The sequence below is a fragment of the Eriocheir sinensis genome, chromosome 52 (assembly GCF_024679095.1).
Source record: "Eriocheir sinensis breed Jianghai 21 chromosome 52, ASM2467909v1, whole genome shotgun sequence".
NCBI lineage: Eukaryota > Metazoa > Arthropoda > Malacostraca > Decapoda > Varunidae > Eriocheir > Eriocheir sinensis.
In genome coordinates this window covers 7092953-7119336 of record NC_066560.1, presented here as the reverse complement: position 1 = coordinate 7119336, position 26384 = coordinate 7092953, and the positions used below count along the sequence as shown (strand labels likewise).

The 26384-nt window shown below is 43.4% G+C and overlaps 1 protein-coding gene across 3 annotated transcripts; it reads right to left on the bottom strand.

Moving 5' to 3' along the window:
* Positions 1-4288: 4288 nt before the first annotated feature.
* Positions 4289-25360, bottom strand: LOC126983008 (zinc transporter 1-like). Of its 3 annotated transcripts, none has more exons than XM_050835420.1 (10): positions 25092-25360; positions 22258-22527; positions 20398-20547; positions 18865-18949; positions 15119-15307; positions 11552-11680; positions 7657-7796; positions 7197-7295; positions 6445-6658; positions 4289-5229 (listed from the first exon to the last, which is right to left on the bottom strand). In XM_050835420.1, exons 2-10 carry the CDS (start codon positions 22453-22455, stop codon positions 4739-4741), a joined length of 1695 nt encoding a protein of 564 aa, XP_050691377.1. In that variant the 5' UTR covers positions 22456-22527; positions 25092-25360; the 3' UTR covers positions 4289-4738. The 3 variants fall into 3 exon arrangements, with proteins under 3 accessions (XP_050691377.1, XP_050691375.1, XP_050691376.1); XM_050835418.1 differs by having other exon boundaries at positions 22258-22663; positions 25092-25357; XM_050835419.1 differs by lacking the exon at positions 25092-25360 and adding an exon at positions 24620-24725 and having other exon boundaries at positions 22258-22663.
* Between the last annotated feature and the right edge of the window lie 1024 nt (positions 25361-26384).

Here is a 26384-nt window from a genome sequence, read left to right as displayed (position 1 = left end):
GGTGGTGGTGATGATGATGGTGATGGTGGGTCAGAAGGTAGAAGGTGGAAGTTGGTGTTGAAAGTGAGGTGGTGATGGTGGTGATGGTGATGGTATTGTTGGGTTGAAAGGTGGAAGGTGGAGTTGGTGGTGATGGTTACAGCTGAAAGTGATGATAGTGATGATGATGATGGTCGTTAAAAGGTAGAGGGGACAGGTGGTGGTGATGATGAGTATAGTGGTGATAGTGATGATGGTGATGATGATGATGGTGACTCTGGCTTCATGGTATTGATGGTGTGGTGTGCAAAATGTATACCTTTGAATCGTATGGTTGAATTCTCGTACGGGTGGTGGTGGTGGTGTTGATGTTGTTGTTGTTGTTGGTGGTGGTGGTGATGGTGACGATGGTGATGGTTGTGGGAATTATAGAAGTGGTGGGAATGGTAGTGGTGGTGATGATGGTGGTGGTGGTGGTGGTGGTTGTGGTGGTGACGATGGTGACGATGGTGGGAAAGATAGTGGTGGTGGAAATGGTAGTGGTGGTGATGATGATGGTGGTGGTGGTGGTGGTGGTAGTGGTGGTTGTGATGATGGTGGTGGTGGTGGTGGTGGTGGTGGTGAGATTTTTCATACCTGGCAAAGTGCTCCAAACAGGTGTAGTACTTGCTCAATATTCTTCTTTTCCCAAGGTAATGACAGTGAGTCCCGCCGGTAACACACACACACACACACACACACACACACACACACACAGGAGCAGGCTTAAAACAAAACAAAATATATAATAAACAAAAAAAATATCGGTTACATTACACATCGAAAACTGGCAAATGTGTGTGTGTGTGTGTGTGTATGAGAGAGAGAGAGAGAGAGAGAGAGAGAGAGAGAGAGAGAGAGAGAGAGAGAGAGAGAGAGAGAGAGAGAGAGAGAGAGAGAGAGAGAATAAACGAGAGAATAAACCCGCAAAATGAGTTCAATCCACGGCGTTGGGCGGGGCCTTGACGTGGAGGGCGGGACAAGGGAAACACAGCCACTCCCCTCGACCACACACACGGCCCGCACGCCACGCACACACACGCACACGCACGCGCACACATCCGGCGGGGAGGTGGAGCGCAACATGGCCGATGAATTACCTGCCTTACCTTGTTCCTGAGTAGCTACATAACGCACACGAAGCCAAGACAATCCTTATATAGACTCGCATTCCCTCTATCCCCTCATCGTCTATTTCCCTCCCTTCCTTCTCCCTATAGCTGTGGTGGTGAAGGGGAGAGAAGGGAGGGATAAGAAGGATGTAGAAGGGGAAATGGAAGGGTGGAGATGGGGGGGAGACTATGATAGGAGGGAGAGGAGGAGGATGGGGAGAGTGGGGGGAGGAGGAGGGGGGAAGAGCAACTGGAACGGTCATTTATCACGCTGAACGATATGTATTTGTCAGGTATAAGTGTTAATGTTACGAACAGTCCCGGGTTACAGTGACAAAATGGTACCGCTGTAATGGAGGAGGAGTAAGAGGAGGAGGAGGAGGAGGAGGAGGAGGAGGAGGAGGAGGAGGAGGAGGAGAACGTAATAACGGAGTAAGTGGAGGTATCGTCTGTCTCTTTCCGGCTACTGTATGTACGTTCATATCGTTTCTCTTTCTTTCCTTCTTTTATTTATTTTTTTTATTTTACTGAACGGGAGGCAACTCAAGAACAAAAAAAAACTATCAAACAACAACAGTAACAACCCACTAGACGCTGCTTAAAACAAAAGAAATAAGAACGAGAGGTCAAGAAAGGTCAAAAGAGAGGTCAATTTTGGGTGGAGGAAAAAAAGAGGCAGAAAAGTGAGAGATGGGGGGAAAAGGAATGGAAGAGGTGGGGGAGGCAGGAAGGTAAAGCGATATATAGGAAGAGAAAAGGAAAGGAGGGAAATGAAAAGAGAAATAAAGATGAAAAATGGAAAGTGGAAATGAAATGAAAAATGAAAAAAAAATGAAAAGATGATAATAGAAATGATAGGGAAAACGGATGAAAAAAAGAAGAAAAGGTTGAATAAAAAAATGTAAATGAAATGGAAAATGAAAAAAATAAAAAGATGATAATAGAAAAGGTAGGGAAAAACGGATGAAAAAGAAAGGTAAAAGTTGAACAAGAAAATGTAAATGAAAAATGAAAAAGGGAAAATAAAAAAATGAAAAGATGAAAGAAAATGTAAGGAAAATGGATGAAAAAAAGAGGAAAAAGTTAAATAAGAAAATGTAAATGAAATGAAATATGAAAAAGGGAAAATGAAAAAAAAGGAAAGATAGTAGACAGGATCAATAAGTAGCGGGCTGTTTTTCATTATCTACTTTTTGTGCCCTTGAACGGTCTCCTCTACTGTAAAAAAAAAAAAAAAAAAAAGTAGGAAAAAGGGATGAGAAAAAGAGGAAACAGTGAAATAAGAAAATGTAAATGAAATGGAAAATGAATAAACGGAAAAGATAATAATAGAAAATGTAAGGAAAATGGATGAAAAAAAAAGAGGAAAACGTTAAATAAGATGAAAAGAAAAGCGGCAGAAAAGAGAATGTTGGAGGCGGAAATGAGAGGGAGGGGCAGGAAGGCAGAGCGATAGGAAGCGGCGAGGAAGGAAGGGAAATGGAAAGAGATATATGGTGCAATTATGGCGCGGATATAATGGCCTCGAGGAACCCCATAAACTTTTCGTAAACTTTTCGTAAACTTTTCGTAAACTTTTCGTAAACTTTTTGTAAACTTTTCGTAAACTTTTCGTAAACTTTTTGTAAACTTTTCGTAAACTTTTCGTAAACTTTTCGTAAACTTTTCGTAAACTTTTTGTAAACTTTTCGTAAACTTTTTGTAAACTTTTTGTAAACTTTTTGTAAACTTTTCGTAAACTTTTCGTAAACTTTTTGTAAACTTTTCGTAAACTTTTCGTAAACTTTTTGTAAACTTTTCGTAAACTTTTTGTAGACTGTTACTGTTTAGAAATATGGCCCTGCAAGTTTCCCTCGTTCTCTAATACTCTTTATAATTCTCACAAGAAAAGTTAGTTCCCGTACAATCTCATTTCCAAAGGTCGAAAAGAAGATCGATCGCGTCCTAATGAGTGTTTTTGTATAAGTTCATGCCAGAAAAGAATGACCACACTACCACCATAGTCACAAAGCTACCTCCGCAAATGCCCGAAACTCCTATGTAAGTCCTGTCAAATGTGTGTACTTGGGATCCGAAATGTTGAAGAAAATGACCCATGCTTCTTTTTCCCTCTTTGTCAAATGCTATTTATAATTCTCACAAAAAAAGTAAAACAGTTTCCGCACAATCTTATTTCCAAAGTTCAAAAAGAAGATCAATCGCGTTCTGATGAGTGTATTCGTAGGTTCATGCCACAAAAGAAGGGTCAAAGTACCATCAGGGTCATAAAACTACCTCTACAAATGCCCAAAACTCCTCCGAAAGCCCTGTCGAATGTGCGTGCTCGTCTTCAAAATGTTTAGAAATATGGCCCTGCAAGTTTCCCTCGTTATATAATACTATTTATAATTCTCACAAAAAAAGTTAAGTTTCCGTACAATCTTATTTTCAAAGGTCAAAAAGAAGATCAATCGCGTTCTGATGAGTGTTTTTGTATATGTTCATGGCACGAAAGAATGATCAAACTACCACCAGGGTCATAAAGCTACCTCTGCAAATGCCCAAAACTCCTACGTAAGCCTTGTCAAATGTGTGCGCTTGGGATCCGAAATGTTGAATAATATGCCGCATTGTATAAGTTTCCCTCTTCATCTAATACTGCTCCTTATTCTCACTAAAATGTAAAATAGTTTCCGTACAATCACACAATCATTCATCATCGTCACTTATCATAAATACAGTTATCGTCGTCATTATCACAACACTAAGGAAGGTGAAGGAGGTAGAGATGAAGGAAGGAAAAGGAAGGAAGGTGAAGGTGAAGGGAGGTCGGTGAAGGAAGGTGAAGGAGATAGAGGGGAAGAAAGGAAGGTGAAGGAAGGAAGGTGAAGGAAGGAAGGTGAAGGAAGGTTGGTGAAGGAAGGTGAAGGAGGCAGAGGTGAAGGAAGGAAAGTGAAGGAGGCAAAGGTGAAGGAAGGAAGGAAGGAAGGAAGGAAGGTGAAGGAAGGTAGGTGGGTGAAGGAAGGAAGCTAATGGGAGGTAGGTGAAGGAAGGAAGGTTAAGGAGGTAGAGGGGAAGAAAGGAAGGAAGGAAGGTAAAGTAGGGTAAGGTAAGGTAAGGTAAGGTAAGGTAAGGTAAGGTAAGGTAAGGTTAGGTAAGGTATTCACTTCCACCATCAGTCCTGTAATCATTCTTTATTTCCATAGAGAACATCGATAAAATAAAATAAAAACCGCTTAAAAACAATGGCATCCGTAGCGTCAACACACCCTCGATACCCGTTCCCACGCCTTCGTACTCACACCAAACACTATCGTACTCAACGTAGGGGAAGGAGGGGAGGGGTCGCTTTTTCATGGGTCTGGAAAGGGGAGGGGGGGGCTATTCTTGGGTCTGGCGTAAGGAGGCTTCACATACACCCTCACAGCATTTCCTTTAAGCCTCGTGCGCCTCATCAGACACTCCACAAGACGCTATAGTCACTTCACTCACAAAGAAACACATCAACAGCGTATCACAAGACCATAGGTGAGATTTGGCAGCCAGAATCGACGCCCAACCTTTTATCTAAACACTCCGAGGCGTCTTTGTTGCTCTCTCTCTCTCACCTACCTTCACCTTCCGCCCTCTCAGGTGTTATGGCGAGGGAGGAGGCAAGTTCTCTCCGTCTGTTCCTCCACTGTGTCTCTCCTGTTGCTGTTTCCTCCAGCGCCATCTTGCTCCACGGAACTACGGTGTGATGGCGTATCTTGGTTTGGGGACGTACGCAATAGAGGCTCGTGTGTACCGTCTTCCTCCGCGTATGTTGAGTAAACCGCGTAATATTCGGTTGTGTTCTCTGATGTGCCGCCTTGGCCTTCCTGTGGCTGCGTCGTGGTTGTTGTGATGGTGAGTTTGCTTACTGAAATTGGTGATGGCGGTGGGGTGGTTGTTGGTGGTATTTCTGGTGCTGGTGGTGTTGGTGTCTCGTCCGTTGTTCCCATGGTGTTCTGCGATTCCTCGGCTTCCTTTGTTCCTCCGCCACCGTCACCGCCGCTGTCACTCTCTGCTGGGCTGTCCCCGAGTCTTGCCGCTGCCTCACCGCCGTCAGACACACCGTCACCACCACCGCCGCCGTCACCTGGAGAATAACATGACAGATACAGTAGTCAGGCATGATTGAAAAGAGCAACACACAAATTAAGAGTTTTCCTTAACATTGTGCTACAGAAGAAGTAAGCTGTTATTTAATCAAGGACCTAAATAGTTTTCGATGTTGGATAAGATACACACGAGCTTAAGTTGCTGTAAAATTCACTTTAGAATATACAAACAAAAGACGCGTAGTTTTATGTATAGATGCAATAGCCTATTGACATATACCAGTATGATCGTTATACCGGTACATAATAAAACTAGTAGACATGCCATAAATCTTTGTATTATTGACTTTCTTTTTCTCTCATTTATGATTTCTTCTCATGAGTACCATTTTCAGAGCACCATCTTGCACATGTATGGTTATTTATACACACATTCTAGTGTGTTTTGAAGAGTTCGGACGCCTTGTCGTCACCCATTGCTACAAGTGTTTTGAACTATTTCAGGTTGCAGTGCAGCCGGTCGGTGGAGAACCCTTACCACAGAGAAATGTCAGTGTTGTATTTGATAATTTATAGACAAACATTTTTAACTGCTTTGGGTCAGCAAAGTAGCGGCAAGACCAGATAAATGTTATAGTTTCGTATAAGTTATTGAAGTCTTACTTATCATCAAATTATTGAAACCAAGAATACTGCAACACAGAGATAAGAATTATGTGTTCAGTATAGATGCGCGGCTGGAATGCAAACACCCAATAACAATGAGAGCTGTTACAAGCCGTTGCAATAAAGGCCACGGGCTCTGCGAGGCTGTACACCGGTAGATAAATTGAAGTGTATTTTGATTCGTCATGTTCAGTGATTTATTACTGTAGCCATTTTGACAGCGTTCATACACATATTCAGGTTCAAATCAAGGACTTTTCAAATCAATCAAAATAGGTATTCAAATCAATGATTTAATATATATTTTTTTTCAAATCAATCAAACCTGAAAAATAGGAAATGAGCCGCGCTTTAGTTTTTAACAATTGCTGTTCCTTGATATTTTCTGGCACAGACTGTAAATTTTATCCTTAATACCTTTGTACAACCCTTGTCCCTCTATATATTGATTAGAGGGTGGAATGGGAAGATGCCACCACTTTTTTATGCAACAGTAAAAGTAATCAACTTATTTTACTTTTACGATCTCCTTAGATTTAATTATTTTTACTTCAAAAAAAAGAAAAAAGGGGTTGTTGTTTTCTTACCAGTCGGCGTGACTCTGCGTCGGGCGCCCTGCGAAGGGGAGGAGGAAGAGGAGGAGGACGAGGTGATGGAGGTCAGGAGCGGCTGGGGGGCGCAGGAGAAGCAGCACTCCCTCTCGTGGCACTGCTCCTGCTTGCACCGCAGCAGGCACGCCGAGGCGTCCTCCTCCGGTTCGCCCGAGGCCTGCGTGGACGGGTACTCGGGCTGAATGGTCACCTGCGGACACGACCAACACTGCACAACACTGATTGGTGGCGAGGCTTGCTGCCAACATGTCCCCGAAGTATGCATGCCTTTGTTGTGGCTTTCCTTAAAATACACGGCTTTCTTATACAAGCTTGTTACTGCTCGGCTTTTTATTATAACTTTGTGTCCTGTTTCTCAGCACACACACACACACACACACACACACACACACACACACACACACAGTCAATCAATCATCAGTCAACAACCCTCAGCACACCACCACCAACAACAACAGCACTGCAGGCCACACCTTCACTTGATCGGGTTATGTCTTCCGAATATGTCGAGGCCGGTCTGGCGTTGGCTCCCGCGGGTCCTTTCCTCCCCTCTGCTCTGCCACACAGTCCCAACACCTGTCTCTTCCTCTCATATGTAAGCTATAGGTAACATATGAGAGGAAAAAATAGGTGTTGGGGTGTGGCAGAGCAGAGGGGAGAAATGGACCCGCGGGAGCCAACGCCAAAACGGACTCGACAATTTGGTTTCACATAGGTGTTGTGCCTACCTGCGTGATGCCCTCGTCCAGGAAGAACTCCCTGAGCGGGGCCTTGGTGGCGAGGTAGACGCGGGTGCTGGGGAACACCACGTGGGCCGTAGCCACCACCTGGGGGGAGACGGGGGGGGAGGGGGGGAAGGGGGTTAGGAGACTGTGTGTGTTTTGCCTGTTTGTTCTTAATTGTATTTTCATAGTAATAAATCAAGCACGTGCTCCTAAGTCCCGTATTTCATGGCGTTTTTATATATATTCCTCTAACTCATGTGTACTTTTGAAATAGAAAATACATTATCGTTAATTTAAGCATTTTAGAAAGCATGAGGAAAAATATTCAACCCATTACCCCCCCCCCCCCCCTACACACACACATACACACACACACACACACACACGGCTACTAACACTTTTTTTTATCGTGTGTGTGTGTGAGTGTGAGTGTGTGTGTGTGTGTGTGTGTGTGTGTGTGCACCTTGCTGGGCGTGAAGGTCCAGATGTGCAGGTGGTGGATGTTGACCAGCGCCGGGAACTCCTTCATGACCCGCCGCTGGAAGAGCTCGACGTCGATGTGTCCCGGAATGGTTTGCAGGAGGATGTGGCAGCACTCCTTGCCTGCCGCGGAGGGGACGGAAAGGTAACCAGGGGCTTGATTCACTGTATTTCACTTCTCGTTTAGTGTTTTATTATATACTTACCGAAGTACCCGGCGCTGCCCAGAAGAAATAAGACACAGAAAAACAACAATATTATATGCCACGATTACTCGGGAGCATAGTACGCTTCAAAAACATATCTGGCCGGCATTATAAGACACCTTCGCTTCTCACATCAACAATTTCTAAAGGTCAAAGAGGGGATCAGTCGGGTTCTAATGAATGTTTCCTTAGGTTCACGGTACGGAAGAAGGGTCAAACTACCACCAGGCTCATAAAACTACTACTGGAAATGCCCAAAAGTCCTACGAAAGCCTTGTCAAATATGCGTTCTTGGGCGGTGAAATGTCTTAGAATACGACCCATGAAGCCTGTGTCTGTAGCTATCACCGTTTGAACGTCTATAAAGGACATACAACAGACGTGAATCGCCGTTTATATTGTAGATTTGACTATTTTACGGTATAGAAAACAGACCGAGGAGATAACTAAGTAAAAAAGAATCCAACAACTCCTTTTTCCATGTGAAAGGAGGAAAAGAAAGCGAAGTTCAGAGAATACATAATAACTGCGCATGGCGGCGGTGCTCATCTCCGTCCTGTTGGCCCTTTGAGCCTGTGGTAGGAGAGAAGTTCCAGCGTTGCCAGATTATCGTATTCACCACAACGTATTTATCATTTTTAAGCCTCAAACTCTCGTACCTACACAAATATCGACAGAAAATCATCAAAGTTAGCATTAAAACTGTTATTTATTGATGTTTGTTTGTTTTTTGCTATAGTTATCGGTCCGAAACTACGAAAATGCAATGCGATGAGTACGATAATTTGGCAACGCTGGAGAGAACCCTTAACCCGACACAGGACCAGTGTGACATCCGGGTTACCACTGTTGACCTTCCCTAGATTTACCAAGATGCTCATTTATCGACCATCGCGAAAGAAAGGATGGGCCGCACGCCGACTGCCCAAGATTCGAACCCGGGCCCGCGGAGACGCAAAGACAGGCGACTAAAAATCATGAGTCAATCCAGCTCGTCTGTGTCTTGGGGGTCGGTGCCTCGTGTGTGTTCGTCCGTACGTACGCAACATTCAAATTCAGACTAACATGAGGGAAAGCAGAAACTAACATCGGGGAAGGCGGAAACTGTAAAACTGAACCCAAGAATGAAAATCAACTACTTTCAAAATAAGATAGAAAAACGTTCATCAATCTCCATTTTAAACAGCGCAACATTCCAATTCAAACTTACATCATGGAAAGCGGAAATTGTAAAACTAAAACCAAATATGAAAATCAACTACTTTCAAAATAAGATAGAAAAACGTTCATCAATCTCCATTTTAAACAGCGCAACATTCAAATTCAAATTATCATCAACGAAAGCGGAAACTGTAAAACTGAACCCAAGTATGAAAATCAACTACTTTCAAAATAAGATAGAAAAACGTTCAGCAATCTCCATTTTAAACATAACTTATTCTTATACATCAACACATTTTCTAGCCCCCTTTTTTATGTAGATGCGTACTAATTGGAAGGATGCGTACAACATGGCGTCTCTCCCTTACTTATCCCCGTCTTGCTCTGGTAATGGCGCCTTGTTTCCCGCCAGGCCCCCGGTAATAGCAGCCTTTTACGCCGAGATAACTCACTCCGGATTATAACGCTGCCTTGTACTTAAAATAAATGAGCCCAGCCAATCTGCCTTCCTTCCCGGCTAAGCAATTTTCAGCGGCGGAACATATTAATACAATGCTAATAATTTAGTCCGCCTCAAGATTATAAGTATTACATTTTAGATAAAACAGCCCCAGCGGAGGGAACCACAGCGAGGGTCTTAACAAATGAGGTGAGGGAGGATATAAAGGGAAATTTTGGTTAAGGGAATAAGAACAGGATAAGGTTAGGATAAGGAAAATTAGTCCAAGAAATATGACTCAGAAAAAGAAAACAATATAATAGCATAAGAAGATTAGTAATAGGGATAGGAATAAGGATAGGATAAGGTTAGGATAAGGAAAATTGGTCCAAGAAAATGATACAGAAAATGAAAAAAAATAAAGTAGCATAAGATAATTAGTAATAGGGAGAGGAACAAGAATAGGATAAGGAAAAATTAGTCGAAAAAGTATGATCAGAAAATGAAAAAAATAATAGCGTAAGAAAAATAAGTAATAGGGATAGAAGCAAAAAGAGTGGAAATTGCGTTTAGAGAATAAGTATATAAGAATTTGAACACTTTAAGGATGAGGAAAGTTTTGTTTAAGCAATGAAAATGGGAATGAAAAAAAATAGTCAAGTCCTCTCTAGACGGCGAAGAAATAAGGGAGAGGAGGAAAAGAAGAAATAGAGGAGGAGGCAAAGAAATAAGGAGGTCAAAAAGAAATAAGGGAGGAAGTAAAGAAAAATAGGGGAAGTAAAAAATAAATAGGGTAGGAGATAAAAAAAAAGTAATAGGAATAAGTAACAAGGGAAAGGATAATCCACAAAATGCTACTCGATATAAAAAAAAAAAGATAAATGAATAAAAATGAAAAATAGCAAGGAATTTTTTGTATTGCTTTGAATTTTCACGTAATACCTTTTTTTTTTGAGAACCGAGCCACCGTAGGGGAGATGTGATGATGATTTAGCAAGTTATTAAGGAAGTTAGTGAAGGAGAGACGAGGAAGAAAAATGAGGATAGGAAGGAGAATGTTATTATTGTTACAGGAAAAGAGGCAGATCAAGGGCAATATAAATAATAAACGAATACTCCTGCTAGCGCAATATGGCTTAAAAAATATATATAAAAAAAACATTAGTGACCGGAAAAATTACGTGTCCGTGGTGCATTGGTTAGCGTCCAGTGTTCCCAACTCAAAATTTATAAATCCGCCAAATGGTTGGTGAAACTATAAAAATTTGCCGCCAGATTGGACTTGAAAATCCGCCAGTTACTCTTGTCAATTATAAGATTTTTCCCGCTAGATTAACATGCAATTCCGCCAGATCTAGCGAAAAATCCGCTAAAATGGCATGACTGTTAGCGTCCCTGACTACGAATCTGAGGACCTGAGCACCGTTGCCACATTGTTGTACTTACAGCATCGTGCTTACTAATTATTGACACTTCATGATCCCCAAAAGACATCAGGAATTAACGATTGTAATGATAACTATAAATGAGTCTTGTTATTTGGGTGTAAGAGAGAGTTTTTGGATCAGAAGTCGGTATAAAGAAGAGGCTGAGTAAGGCAATCTGGCAACGCTGGGCCTGGGTTCGAATCCCGGTCTGGGCCTGTTCAACCTTCCTTTCGGGATGGGCGATAAATGGGTACCTGGGAAAACCTGAGGAAGGTAAACTGTGGTGACCCGGATGTCACGCTGTTACACTGATGTCGGATCGGGTTAACGTGACGGAGATGTGCACCGCGGCCACGCGCAGCTATAGCATATGCTCCCAATTTTACATACTTGAAATAATACATACAATCCTATCAATATCAATACAATATCCAATTCTTACTCCTATCCCTATTACTAATTTTCTTATGCTACTTTATTTTATTTTCATTTTCTGTATCATATTTCTTAGACCAATTTTCCTTATCCTAACCTTATCCTATCCTTATCTAACTCAATGGCCGCCTCCGCTCATCTATCAAAATCCTTGTTTCACCTTATAGTTTAGTTTGCCTTCAATTTGTAACCGTTTTCTTGGCAGCATACCGTAGGGGAGACTAAGCCAGATGAGCAGCGCCGCGGAGGTGACGGCGAGGGCGGGGTCGATGTAGAGCGCCACCGAGCCGCCGTCATCCCAGTGCACGAAGGCGGCGCATACTTCCATGATGACCAGGCCTGCGGGGGAGGGGAGGGGAGCCTTAATGGGCGAGAAAACAAATGCGTGACTTGCGGGTTTTTCATGTGATGGCTTCTGACTGCAGGGATGAGCGACTACAGACACTGATTTGGGGCCATTTTCACAGCCCGACATGATGGGTTAGTAATCTTCCACACCAATACCAAATACTTCAAAAAATGCCTGGTGTAGTGTTTTGTGTTCATATTTAAGTCAAGATATTTGAAGAAACTATATCGTCACCCTCGTAAAATAATCGCCTAAGTCATTTTTCAGCGATTTCCAGGTTTTTGTCTACAATTTTTCAACAGGTGACGCCCATATCTGTATAATTCCCTTCGTCATTCAGGGTTTGAGTGTTCTAGAATTGGCTTTTTCATTTCTGCCTAAAGCTTAAGCCAAATGAGGTAATGACAGTTCTCTTCTGCTTTCCTGAAAAGTAGAAAATAATGACTTAGGCGGTTTGTTTACCAAGATGACGATATTGGAAAGCTCTTGTGTATCTGGTCTTGCATGGAAAACCTGACCATTGTGGAGTGTAGAACGTTGAATAGCTTGGTTCGGGTGATTACAAAGCCACTGTGTTGTTGGACTGTGATATCGGCCCTTAAGGTCAGTAAGCGACTATGTACGCGTTCTTCTAATTAGTACTCATGTTCGGAAAAAAACTACTACTGGAAAATGTGGTCTGAAAATTAACTAAAACCAAAATGACTGTTTTCTCGAGCGCTATTCTCTACAATATTATTTTCCTTTATGCTTCGATACAGTCCTCGAAGTCCCATTTCTTTCAAGTCATTCAGTTTGTGCAAATCAACTACACACAACTATTTACAGCAATAATAAAAAAAAAGGCCTTATTGAGGTAACTAGTACAATGAAACGGTGAAAAAAAAAACGTATGTAAACTGGTGAAAAGGAGATTATTAAAGGCCCCTTCCCATATCAGATTAAAGGGCAACACCAATCCAGCAGAGTGTTAAGTTGAAAGAAAAATAAAATATGGAACCGTATGTAAACTGGTGAAAAGGAGAATATTAAAGCCCCCTTCTCATATCAAATTAAAGGGCAACACCAATCCAGCAGAGTGTTAAGTTGAAAGAAAAATAAAATATGGAACCGTATGTAAACTGGTGAAAAGGAGATTATTAAAGTCCCCTCCTCATATCAACTTAAAGGGCAACACCAATCCAGCAGAGTGTTAAGTTGAAAGAAAAATAAAATATGGATCCGTATGTAAACTGGTGAAAAGGAGAATATTAAAGCCCCCTTCCCATATCAGATTAAAGGACAACACCAATCCTGCACAGTGTTAAATTAAAATAAAATAAAATATGGACGACCATGTAATAGAAGGTAACACGGAAAAACAAATATTAGCTCATCATCCACTTAAGAAAATAAACTGCTAATTTTAATAACGAAGCAAAGAAACGACAAAGATAACATAAGACGCTGACAACACACAAACGTAACTAACTCTATGTTTTATCCATCAGTCTCTTTACCTATCTTTATCTACTCAATGGCCGTCTCTGCCCATCTATCAAAATCCTTCTCTATCTACCTATCTATTTGGCTATTTATTTTGTCTGCATCTAAATTGAATCGAAGCACAAAGAAAGTGAATTATTGTAAGAGTAAAGCTCCATAAACACTTCTTATTTTGACAAGTTCGTTTTCGTACCGCCGCTGAAATTTTCCATGGCCAGCCCCTCTTAAGCAAGCACACTGGTAGGGCTATCTGTTATCATGTGTGTGTGTGTGTGTGTGTGTGTGTGTGTGTGTGTGTGTGTGTGTGTGTGTGTGTGTGTGTGTGTGTGTGTGTGTGTGTCCCTGAAGCGAAGATGACTACAAAGAGAGATATCGAGGCGGGTGTATCTAAGTGTGTGTGTGTGTGTTCAGGGCTGGATGCGGAGATAATGGACACACACACACACACACACACACACACACACACACACACACACCTTATCGATACTTAATTAATTTCCACATTACGAAATTCACGCCAAAGGAAGGTTCCATCATTGTATGCACTTTTCGCAGTAATGACTTCACTTAAATGTGGGTCATGATAGTTATATAAAAAAAAATTCCTACTGCCTTCACTGCAAGAAAGGGGATAAGAAAAATATGAGCCAAAGCAACAAGATATGCAAAAGTGGTATATAGCTTAAAAAAAAAAAAAAAAGACATGGCTATTAATGTGTCTCCTCTTTGACCTGCCCCATCAGCCTTTTTTTCAGCTGACATTAATTAAAGTATTTATCAGACTTTTTTTCACTTGTATATTTAGGCATCTCAAAAATACCCACATCACTTCCTTTCCCCCTTACAAGCTTCTGATATTCCTTCCAAAATCACAAACTCATACAACTCCTTTCCTTCCCCTTTTACGCTCACAAGTTCCTGTTATTCCTAAAGAAAGTTGGAAAGTTTTGTTTAGTCGGCGCAACATCTGTGGTCATATGCCGGAGAGAGATAGAGGGGGAAGGAATTATAGGAGAAGAGAACAGACCCCAGGAGACGGGACACAACCCCCGATTAATACCTGGTACCCATTCACTGCTGGGTGGACAGGGGCGTAGGGTATCGGAAAAGCCGCCCAAATTTTTCCACTCCGCCCGGGAATCGAACCCGGGCTCTCTCGGTTGTTCCTGTTATTCCTACTCAAATCACAAATCCACTTCACTCAATTTCCCTTTTACAAACCTCTTATTCCTTTCCAAAACACAAACACATGCATACAACTCCCTTTCCCCTCACAAACACATCGCTCCCCTTCCTCTCACAAGCCCCTTATAATTATTCCTTTACTAACTCCAAACTCATCATTCCCTTCCTCTTCACAAACCTTTACGTTATTCCTTTCCAAAGTACAAACTCATACAGCTCCCTCTTCCTATCACAAACACATCTTTTCTTTTCACAAACCTATCACTCGCTTTTCCCCTCACAGGTCTACCTCCTTGCTTTCCTCCTCAGAATCCCCTCCCGTGTCCTTCCCACAAGTGTTTCCAATCACATCTAATCTATAAAAGACCAAAAATCGATCACTTTCACTTCAAATAAGCTAACAGAATCTCTATCACATCCACTAAGGCAAAAAGCAGTCACTCTCTCATCTAATCACGCTAACGAAACAATCACATATAATACACAAGAGATCAAAAATTAATTACTACCACATCTAACATACATAAAAAAAAGTAATCGTCTCTACTTCCTCTTGCCTACGACTTGAACTCTTTCAGGAGGAGAGTATCAAAACACCTCTCCACCCGAATTTGACCTTTTTCTGACCTCTTGCTTTGTTTTCATTTGTTGGAGAAGCGTCTTGTGGGTCTTTTGTTCCTGTTTTGTTTTGTTTTTAATCCTGAAGGAGCTAATTGCGTATCCTTCACCCCCTTCAGCAGTCCCTCCCTCGCCCTTACCGCACGTGTCCCGCACCACCTCCTTGAAACGCTGCCGTGCCTTCTGCGGCCTGTTGCCCCCCGCGATGCAGTCCCTGGAGGAGAGTGTGCGCCGCCCCGCCTGCACCGCCTCCTCCGTCACCTGCCGCCCCACCCACACGCTGCCGGAGTCACGCATCTCCAGGAAGCAGCCTTGGTGGTGTGTGTAGCCTGGGGAGGGAAGGAGAGGGGGAGTGATAAGGGTTAGGACGAAGAAGCGACATGATAATACATTGAGAAAGAGAAAACACGTAATACAATGTGTCCAGTAAATAAATAATACAATACATCTCCAGAAAGCAGCCTTGGAGGTGTGTGTAGCCTGGGGAGGGAAGGAGGGAGTGGTGAAGGTTAGGACGGAGTGGTGAGATGATAATTTGAAGAGAAACAGAAAACACGTAATAAAATGTCTCCAATCAATACACAATACATCTCCAGAAAGCAGCCTTGGAGGTGTGTAGCCTGGGGAGGGAAGGAGGGAGTGGTGAAGGTTAGGATGGAGTAGTGAGATGATAATTTGAAGAGAAATAGGAAACACGTAATAAAATGTCTCCAATCAATACACAATACATCTCCAGAAAGCAGCCTTGGAGGTGTGTAGCCTGGGGAGGGAAGGAGGGAGTGGTGAAGGTTAGGACGGAGTGGTGAGATGATAATTTGAAGAGAAACAGAAAACACATAAAATAATAAGTCTTCAGTGAATACATAATGCGATACGTCTCCAAAAAGCAGCCTTGGTGGGAGTGGTGATTGTTAGGACGAAGTGTTGAGGTTGAGGTGGTACTGGTGGTAAGATGTGATAGAAAGGAGTAGGGCTTTGATATGGTAGACACGAGGTTATACTGACGAGAAGAAACGACAGAACAGGAGCAAGAAGATAAAAAAAAGAAACTAAATAATGAAAGCTTGTGTGTGGCAGGTCAGAAAGAAGAGAAGTTGAGACGTAACAGATAGGAGCAGGATGGTGATAGAAGACTTTGCTACAGGAGAGATACGAGAAAATGGTGGTGAGACGGGGGAACAAGACCACTAGGAGGGAGAGAGGGGAAGGGGGAATTGAAATGCAGCTTAATCATTAGGCAGAGATAAATTAGTAGTGAAGGAGAGTTGTTATGGGTCTATTACTATCATTATCCTCGTTATCATTATTATTAAGCACAGAGCAATAAGTAGAGAGATTATAGCTACCAAAGGACACCTGACAGAGTTGATCAAGGCTAAAAGGATAAAAGAAAATAGATAGACTGAGATAAGATAAAAATAAATAAATTAATAAGAGTTACGAGACCTGAAACACCAACACGACGGAGACAAATGATGAAAACTAGAGGGGAATAAAGTAGAAGATATATATAGCAACTAATTGAATAGCCATAGACAGCACAGATACTCAAGGCAAGCTGACACGTATGAAACAAGTATTTTCAACCAGAGGAGTGAAGTAAGCTCTCGAGAATACGGTTATATAATGGAGAGAGAGAGAGAGAGAGAGAGAGAGAGAGAGAGAGAGAGAGAGAGAGAATGTTTGTGTAATGTCTCGTTAATTATTATGTCAACACTTCGTCCTCGGTCACAATCAGCACCTCTTGATAAGCCCGTCTGAAAGTTCGGCTACACTACTGATAACTGGCTAAGTATAGACTGTCTCCCGTGCTCTCTTCCTCCTCTTCTTTCTCCACCTCCTCCTCCTCCTTTATCTCCTCTATCTCTACCTCCTCCTCCTCCATCCACTCCTCTGTTTCTTCTATCTTCCTCCTCCTTCACTTCCTCCTCTATCTCCTTCTATTCCTTCCTTCTCACAAGTTCTCTTTCTCTTCTTCATTCTCCACCTCCTCCTCACCTATCTCCTCTATCTCTATCTCCTCCTCCTCCATCCACTCTTCTGTTTCTTATGTGTCTACCTCCTCCACCCCTCCTCTATCTCCTTCTCCTATTCCTTCTTTCTCACAAGTTCTCTTTCTCTTCTTTATTCTCCACCTTCTCTATCTATCTTCTCTTCCTATTATTACTTCTACTATCACTCATACTCTCTTACTATTTCAACTTCTAATTATCTTTCGCCTTCTTATAATCATCTCCTCCGCTTCTCTTTCCTCCTCCTTCCTCACCTTCTTGATCATTTCCTACGTTGGACCTCCGTCTCTCTGCACCCTGAACTGTCAAACCACCCATGAGAACGCGGTTAATCCTCTCCGTGACCTTAGACAATAGCGGTTATGGAGTTCGATACGTTTAAGAATAAGCACCTTTGTCTCTGTTGCCTAGGAAGTCTTGATATAGTTTCGTGATCCTAGTGACAGTTTTACACGACCTCTTTTTTTTTACAACAAAGGAGGCAGCTCAAGGGCACACAAAAAAGGAAACAATAATATAAAAAAGCCCGCTACTCGCTGCTCCTAAAAAGAATCCAAGGAGGTGGGACCCTGAACTGTAAAATTACCCATGAAATCCCAGTTGATCTCCTCTGTAGCCTGCGAAACTAGTCGTAATAGGAACCCGCTATGTCTCGTGAAAAAGAAGGCAAGGAATGAAAGATTGTGTGTGGTAGGTCATGAAACGTTGGAAAGTTCCGTTTAGTCGGCGCAACATCTGTGGTCATATACCGGAGAGAAACAGAAGGGAAGGAATTGTAGGAGAATAGAACAGATCCCAAGAGACAGGACACAACCTCCGATTAATACCTGGTACCCATTCACTGCTGGGTGGACAGGGGCGTAGGGTATCGGAAAAGCCGCCCAAATTTTTCCACTGTGAGCCGAGTGTGCTAACCACTGCACCACGAAGACCCCCGGTAGGTCATGAAGAAAAGAGTGAAGCAGCGGTAGTAAGATGTGACAGAAAGGAGTAAGGCTTTGATATGGTAGACATGAGGTGACACTGACGAGAAGAAGACAGAAAAGGAGCAAGAAGATGAAAAAGAAAGTAAATAATGAAGGGGACTCCTGTCGATCTGTTGCCAGGTAAGTCCCGATACCGAGACTGTACCGGTGAGACTTAATGGCTGGTCGTATGGCGCTCTTCACGCTAACTCCTGATAACATTGCCTCGTTGTTGTTATGTTACTCAGTTCCTTTGTCATCTATCAGCAATAAAGAAAACGGATGCAAAGTTGATTGTTCTCTAAGACTATTTCGTTCCCGTTCCCATTTTCTTTCTTCTACTATCATTTTCGTAGTTTTTTTATTGTTTTGTTATGTTTGTTGTTAGTGGTGGTCGTGGTGGTCATAGTAGTAGTAGTAGTAGTAGTAGTAGTAGTAGTAGTAGTAGTAGTAGTTCTAGTAGTAGTTGTTGTTGTTGTTGTCCATGAACGTAGCAATATCAGCAAATCAATATACAGGGAGAGAGAGAGAGAGAGAGAGAGAGAGAGAGAGAGAGAGAGAGAGAGAGAGAGAGAGAATCACACGTTGTATAATCAGATAAGCATAAGTTCACAGTACGCGTATACAAGGTCCATTATCATCACATACACACACACACACACACACACACACACACACACACACACACACACACCGCTTGAGTGAACCTGCATAATCATGATAATAAAACTCTCCCCCCCTCCTCCTCCTCCTCCTCCTCCTCCATCATCATCGGTCCTTGAACATTTTTTGATAACTCTAAACCGCATTTCTCTGACGTGATAAGACTTTAATCCAAAACTCCTTGCCGGATCAGAGAGAGAGAGAGAGAGAGAGAGAGAGAGAGAGAGAGGGCGGGGGGTCACTCACCTCCAATCAGAAAGAAGACGAGCGCGTTCAGTGCCAGACCCACGCCTCCGAGGGCCAGCACGGGGAGGGGGTGGTGCATGGCGTCCTGGGGGGGGGAGGAAGGAGGGGAAGGGGGTTAGCTTGGTAGGTGCGGTGGGTATCATCATCATCATCAGTAGTAGTAATAGCAGTTGTAGTAGTAGTAGTAGTAGTAGTAGTAGTAGTAGTAATAGTAGTAGTAGTAGTAGTAGTAGTAATAGTAGTAGTAGTAGTAGTAATAGTAGTAGTAGTAGTAGTAATAGTGGTAGTAGTGTTGCCAATTTTGATTTTGTTGTGGTTTTCAGTCTCTCTCTCTCTCTCTCTCTCTCTCTCTCTCTCTCTCTCTCTCAAACAAACACACAATATTTTTTTTCTTCACAGCAGAACGAAAACAAAACGAAAAAAGAAAAAAAAAGAAAAAAAAAAGATGGAGAGAAAGAAAAGCAAGAATTAGTCTCCATTATTCTCTTTTCCCCTCATTTTATACTCCTTCCCCTATCCCAGACACACATCACTCCCATTCCCCTCACAAGCCTCTCAGATTCCTTTCCTGATCCCATACGAATCATTCATTTCCCCTTCACAAACCTCCATCATTCCTTTCCAAAGAACAAACACACACAACTCCCTTTTCCCCTCACAACATATGACTCCCTTCCCCTCACAAGCCTCTCATTTCCCTTCCCTAACCCCAAACTCATCAATGCCTTTCCCCTCACAAACTCATCACTGCCTTTCCCTTCACAAACCTCTATCACTCCTTTCCAAAGCACAAACACACACAACTCCCTTTTCCCCTCACAAACATATAACTCCCTTTCCCCTCACAAGCCTCTCATTTTCCTTCCTTAACCCCAAACTCATCACTGTCTTTCCCCTCATAAACTCATCACTGCCTTTCCCTTCACAAACCTCTATCACTCCTTTCCAAAGAACAAACACACACAACTCCCTTTTCCCCTCACAACATATGACTCCCTTCCCCTCACAAGCCTCTCATTTTCCTTCCCTAACCCCAAACTCATCAATGCCTTTCCCCTCACAAACACATCACTGCCTTCTCCCTTGCAAACCTCTATCACTCCTTTCCAAGCCACAGACACACACAACTCCCTTTTCCCCTCACAAACATTTGACTCCCTTTCCCCTCACAAGCCTCTAATTTTCCTTCCCTAACCCCAAACTCATCAATGCCTTTCCCCTCACAAACTCATCACTCCCTTTCCCTTCACAAACCTCTATCACTCCTTTCCAAAGCACAAACACACACAACTCCCTTTTCCCCTCACAAACATACGACTCCCTTCCCCTCACAAGCCTCTCATTTTCCTTCCCTAACCCCAAACTCATCACTGTCTTTCCCCTCACAAACTCATCACTCCCTTTCCCTTCACAAACCTCTATCACTCCTTTCCAAAGCACAAACACACACAACTCCCTTTTCCCCTCACAAACATATAACTCCCTTCCCCCTCACCAGCCTCTGTTTCTCCTTTCAGCACACGCGCCCCTCACCTGGTGCCCCACGTGGAGAGCCGTCTGCACCGACTCGATGGTCACGCTGAAGCAGAGGGCGGTGAAGAAGAGCAGCGTCGTCAGCATACTCAACACCTCGAGACGCGCCCACCCGAACGTGTTATGCAGCGACTGGGGGCCCGATGACACCTGTGGGAACGGGGGAAGGGTGACATCCATGGTAACTCCTTTATAGTGTGGGGGTGTAAGGGTTAATGGAAGGGATGATGCACACTCCTGAACACACTTTTTTTTTCTTTTTTACAGCAAGGGAGACAGCTCAAGGGCACGAAAACAAAGTGGTAATGAATAAAAGTTTGCCAAGCGCCGCTCCAACACAAGAAAAGTACAGGAGGCCAAAAGAGAGGTCCGTTTCGGGGGTTTGTGATCGCTTGCCTAAGACTTTTCACTGCCGCGCCCCCCTAGGAGTGGGCTCTTCCATTCACGTCCCCCTTTGCATATATAGATAAAATTCCCTTCCAGCCAGCGTTGCCAAATTATCGTACTCATCGCATTGTATTTTCGTAGTTTCTGACCAATAACTATAGCAAAAAAGCACATAGAAAACATCAATAAATTGGAGTTTTAACGCTAACTTCAATTTTCTATCGTCATTTGTGTAGGTACGAGAGTTTGAGGCTTAAAAAGGATGAATACAATGTGGTGAATACGATAATCTGGCAACCCTGCTTCCAGCTTTATTAAACACTGGCAAGTCTAAGTAAACTATAGAAAACTAAATTGATAAAGACGATAATTTTGCCCCCAGTTTACGAACCACTGGTATAAAGGGGAAAACTCTCTCCACACGGGGTCTGACTAAACTATTGTAAAGCGGAAGTATTACTTCTTTATTTTTTAATAAAGGAATGAAGCCCAATATTCCGTTTGCTTTATTTGCTGTGTCGATGCTTGCTGTGAGAATTTTAGGTTTGACGCGACTTTGACATCCAGGTCCTTGACGCACTGAACGCTTTTGAGTTTGACGCCGCGTACTTCGTAATCGAACTTCTTATTTCTTGGTCCTTCAAGTTGGAACAAGAAATAAGAAGTTCGATTACGAAATACGCGGCGTCAAACTCAAAAGCGTTCAATGCGTCAAGGACCTGGGGGTCAAAATCGCGTCAAACCTCAAATTCTCCCATCAATGCATCGATGCAGCAAATAAAGCGAACAGAATGTTGGGCTTCATTAAAAGAAACTTTTTTTAAAAATAAAGATGTAATACTTCCACTCTACAATAGTTTAGTCAGACCCCACTTGGAATATGCGGTACAGTTTTCGTCTCCCCACCATGCGAAGGTCATTGCTAAATTAGAAGGTGTTCAGCGTCGGGCAACAAAAATTATCTCCTTGAGCAACAAACCATACGACGAGAGACTTTCCACTCTTAACATGTTCTCTCTTGAGAGACGTCGCCTCCGAGGAAAACTGATCGAATGTTTAAAATATTTAATGGATTCACGAATGTGGACAAATCAACATTGTTTATGATCGATGACACTTTGCGAACGAGGAACAATGGCGCAAAACTCAAATGTAGACAAGTAAATTCAGACTGCACCAATTTTTTCTTCACCAACGTTGTAGTGCGATAATGGAATAAGCTCCCACCGTCAGTGGTCCAGTGAAACACGACTGACTCGACCGACACTTCCTTCAACTTAATACTTACTAAATTATAAATGCAAAGTTTTGGAGCAACCCGATTAAAGTAGAATCACTTAGGTTTAAGGACAGACCACTTACTATGAACCTTAGGGTCTGTGTGGTCTGAATTTCTAGGTAAATCTATGTACATCTCTCTCTCTCTCTCTCTCTCTCTCTCTCTCTCTCTCTCTCTCTCTCTCTCTCGCCTACCTTCATGGTGAGGAGGCAGCCGCAGAGGGTGAGCACGTTGTAGAGGCCATGGTAGGCCTCGACGCGCAGGGTGAGGGAGTGGGTGAGGTGCGCCCCCACCAGGAGCACCCCGGAGAAGGCCAGCGTCAGCACCAGCACCAGCCACAGCTTCACCCGCGGGATCTGGCGTAGCAGCTCCTTCTTCCCACCTTCGGCCATCGTGCGGGTGTTGCCTCCTCCTCCTCCTCCTCCTCACCTTTTATCTTCCTCTTTTCTGCCTATTCCCAGCGCCTGTGCCGTGGAAGGGGGAAGGAGTGGTTACGTCGAGGGTCTTCTACTTGTTTGCTCGGCTCTTTACATTATTCGTCCTCCGCCATGCAGCCTTTCCTCCTCCTTCCTCTTCCTCTTCTCTGCTTCCTCGCTGCGTCTGTTCCGAGGGAGAGAAGGAGTGGTTAGTTTGGGGGTCTTCTACTTTTTCGCTCGTTTTTTTTACATTATTCGTCGTCCGCCATGCAGCCTTTCCTCCTCCTTCCTCTTCCTCTTTTCTGCTTCCTCGCTGCGTCTGTACCGAAGGAGAGAAGGAGTCTTTTTTTTTGTGAAGATTAAAAATACATTATCTCGTCCTCCTCCTCCTCCACAGCAGCCTCCCCTCTCCCCCTTCCTCTTTTCTGCTTCCTCGTTGCGTCTGTTCCGAAGGAGAGAAGGAGTGGTTAGTTTGGGGGTCTTTTCTTTTTATTGTGAAGATTAAAAATACATTATCTCGTCCTCCTCCTCTTCCTCCTCCTCCTCCTCCACAGCAGCCTCCCCTCTCCCCCTTCCTCTTTTCTGCTTCCTCGCTGCGTCTGTTCCGAGGGAGAGAAGGAGGAGTGGTTAGTTCGGGGGTCTGTTCTCTTTATTGTGAAGAGTAGAAAGACATTATCTCGTCCTCCTCCTCTTCCTCCTCCTCCACTGCAGCCTTCCCCCCCTCCCCCTTCCTCTCCCTCTTCTGCTACTCTTCCTACTCCCGCTGCCAGTACCGGGGAAGAGGAGGAGGAGGGGAGGAATGGCGGGGTTCAACGAGTTTCTTTTTTGGAGCGATGAGTCTAAAAATACATCATCTCCGTCGCCGCAGCCTCCACCTCCTCCTCCTCTCCGACAGATGAAGTGTGTTACGTTAATTCATAAACTTATCTTTTCCTTACCCTCACAAGCCCTTATATTATTTTTCTATTCCTAAACTAATATTTTCTTTTCCCCTCACAAACATAGGTACCATTTCTTTCCCCCTTCACAAGCCCCTTAGACGTCTTTCCTATTCCCACACTCATTTCCCTCCTATCATTATGTATTATTGTTTTGCTTATATTATCAAGGTAAAATAAAGATGCTGCACTAAGAAAGCGTTCAAGTTATTTAATTCTCCCTTCAGCTTCCCCTTTAGTACTAGGTTAGCAGGGGTGAGGGTACACATATTTATGACGTTCTTTATAGAGCAGCGAGTAGCGGGCTCTTTTTTCATTAGTTTCCTTTTTTGGTGCCCTCGAGCTGTCTCCTTTGTTATAAAAAAAATAAAAAATAAAAATAAAAAGATGTTACTAAATTTTGTTAACTTTATAGAGGTCTTACACAATGGTCTTGAAATATGTCGAGGTCTGAGGGTCTTGCGTAACCCGAAGATTGTCACGTAAACTGTTTAGAGCAAGGACGCGCCTGTAGTTTTGTCTTCCCGAATCCTTTCCTACAAATGCTTATGATAGACGATTGACACAAGGGCAATGGAAAATAACCGGAGATAGTAACACACACACACAAGTAGCGGGCTTTTTTTTATTATTGTTTCCTTTTTTGTGTGCCCTTGAGCGGTCTCCTTTGTTGTAAAAAAATAAAAAAATAAAAGATACGGAGACGGGATCACACGAGCGTAAAGAAAACTACAACTAGGTAAGTACACACACACACACACACACACACTCACACACACACACACACACACACACACAGCTGCATTAGTGATCAAAAGGAGTTCTTGCCAAAAATCCCTGAGACACTAGACTACAGGTGAAGTTATAATTGAACCCTCCTTCCCCCCACCCCCACCCCTCACCCTCCACCTGCCGAAGTTCAAGTATTCTCTGATAGTTTTATTGTTCAAGTGTATTAATTGTTTGAGTGAAAGAATTACGGAAAAAAATGAAATATAGAGACGCGCCCTTGTCCTTCAGTTGTTGTTGTTTTTTTGTTTTGTTTTTTACAGTAGGGCAGGATTGATTGATTGATTGATAGTTTATTGTTGCAGGCAGCTTAAGGAAAAAACAAACAACCGAAATATCCGCTGTACGCTACTTCGGTGAAAGAAAATAAAACGAGTTACCCCAAACAATCAATCAACTGGAGGAACACTTACCTTACAATAAAAGAAGGTTACCTGTCAAACACTCGTCACTGAGTCATCGATTCCTTATAACCAGTCACACCTGTCACACACCACCGCACTCCCCCGTCCACCTCCCTCCACCACCACGGCCAGTCGCTCACTCTCCCTCCACCACAAACCCTCACCTATTATCGTCACCACCACCACCACCACTGTCCTTATATAATCACACTCCGTACTGCCTAGGGGTTGGGATGGGCAAACACTAGAATAATACCCACGCTCCTCCCTTCTCCTTTGTTGTTTACTTGCAACACTAAACTATCAATCAATCACTACCACCAGCACTCACTATATCACTCACCATCAACACTTACTGTCGATCACCCACACCTCGCTCAGTGCAACCTTCCCCACCGACTGTCCCACCACATATGTCCCATGCAGTGCCGCTTATTGACACCCACACGTATATATACTTTCTTTTTTTACCGGCGTTTACCTTAATTAGTCCGCCAGTGACACCTGCATCATATCTCCTGGCTGATGGCACGGTTACAGAAGACGCTCCACTGGCTTCCTCACTTCCCCTTTCCCGAGACCGAGCCCGCACGTGGTGGAAGGGAGACTGGTGATAAGTGCGGTGCTGTGGGTGGTGGAAGCGGTGGGGCAACGTGTACGGTTCGACCAACACCCAGATGCCAATGACCACCAAACGAGCCATAGGAACACACGGATGACATTTAAAAGCACACCCTATGAAATCAGATAACAACGTAATTTCTCCCTCACAGCATCCCTTTCCCGCCATCAATCACCTGCTCAAGGGATAGTTTTTAACCGTACGTCCACCTGCCCCAATGAGCTGTTGCCATGTATGCTGAAAGTAGTCGTGATGGTGGTGTGTGTATTTTAAGCACCGAGGCGTTTCGAGCACCCGCGCACGCCTTAATTGGCTGGTACCTGTTAATAGAGAGGTGGCGATGGTAGTGACAAGTGGCAGTAGTAGTGGTAGTAATTGCCTTGTTAACTATCCATAACCACAACCATCCTAAAACACGTAAGAGAAGTGGAAGTAATGGTTTGTTGTACGGGCGATGGTAGTGAAAGACGGTAGCAGCAGCAGTAGTAGTAGTAGTCGTAGTCGTAGTAGTAGTAATAGTAGTAGTAGTAATTGCCTTCTCAACCATCCACAATCATCTAAGAACACAAAATAGTATTGGCAGTAGTAGAGGGGAAGAGTTTCGTGTCTCTCTATGGCTGGTTAGGGCATAAGGAACCAAAATCAGCGTCAGTCAAGGCCCGCAGCTGCTAAATTGGGTCTTCCTGTGGTTTGTGAATGGGTGGCCGCGGCGGGAGGCATAGAGACTGACGGGTGGGTGAGGGAGGGCTTGGTGAAGGTGTAGTGATTGGGTGGATAAAGGTCGTGTGGTGGATGGGTGAGGGGTGGATGAAGCTTGAGATAGGGAGTGTATGGGTGAGTAAAGCTTGTGTGGATAAATGTTATGTGTGAGATGGATGAGTGAGGGGTGGATGAAGCTTGAGATAGGGAGTGTATGGGTGGATAAAGATTGTGTAGGTGAACTGAGTGAAGTGGATGAGTGAGGGCAAGTCGTATGGATGTATCATATGGATGTATTGGTGGTGTGGATGAAGATCGGGTATAGTGGTGTGGATCAAAATTGTGGATGCAGGCTACTGGATGGATGAAAGCGGGTGATGTGGATGTATAAGGAGGGACAGAAGACAATTTAAAGTGACTGAATGGATGAAGACATTGTTAATACATATAATG

Excerpts from the sequence above, each read along its gene's own strand:
- LOC126983008 (XM_050835420.1), bottom strand. The coding sequence starts at position 22,455 with ATGGCCGAAGGTGGGAAGAAGGAGCTGCTACGCCAGATCCCGCGGGTG. Across the intron at positions 7,797-11,551 it reads CTGGCTTAGTCTCCCCTACG|GCAAGGAGTGCTGCCACATC; the intron begins GTATGCTGCCAA and ends CCTCCGCGGCAG. Across the intron at positions 7,296-7,656 it reads GGACCTTCACGCCCAGCAAG|GTGGTGGCTACGGCCCACGT; the intron begins GTGCACACACAC and ends GTCTCCCCCCAG.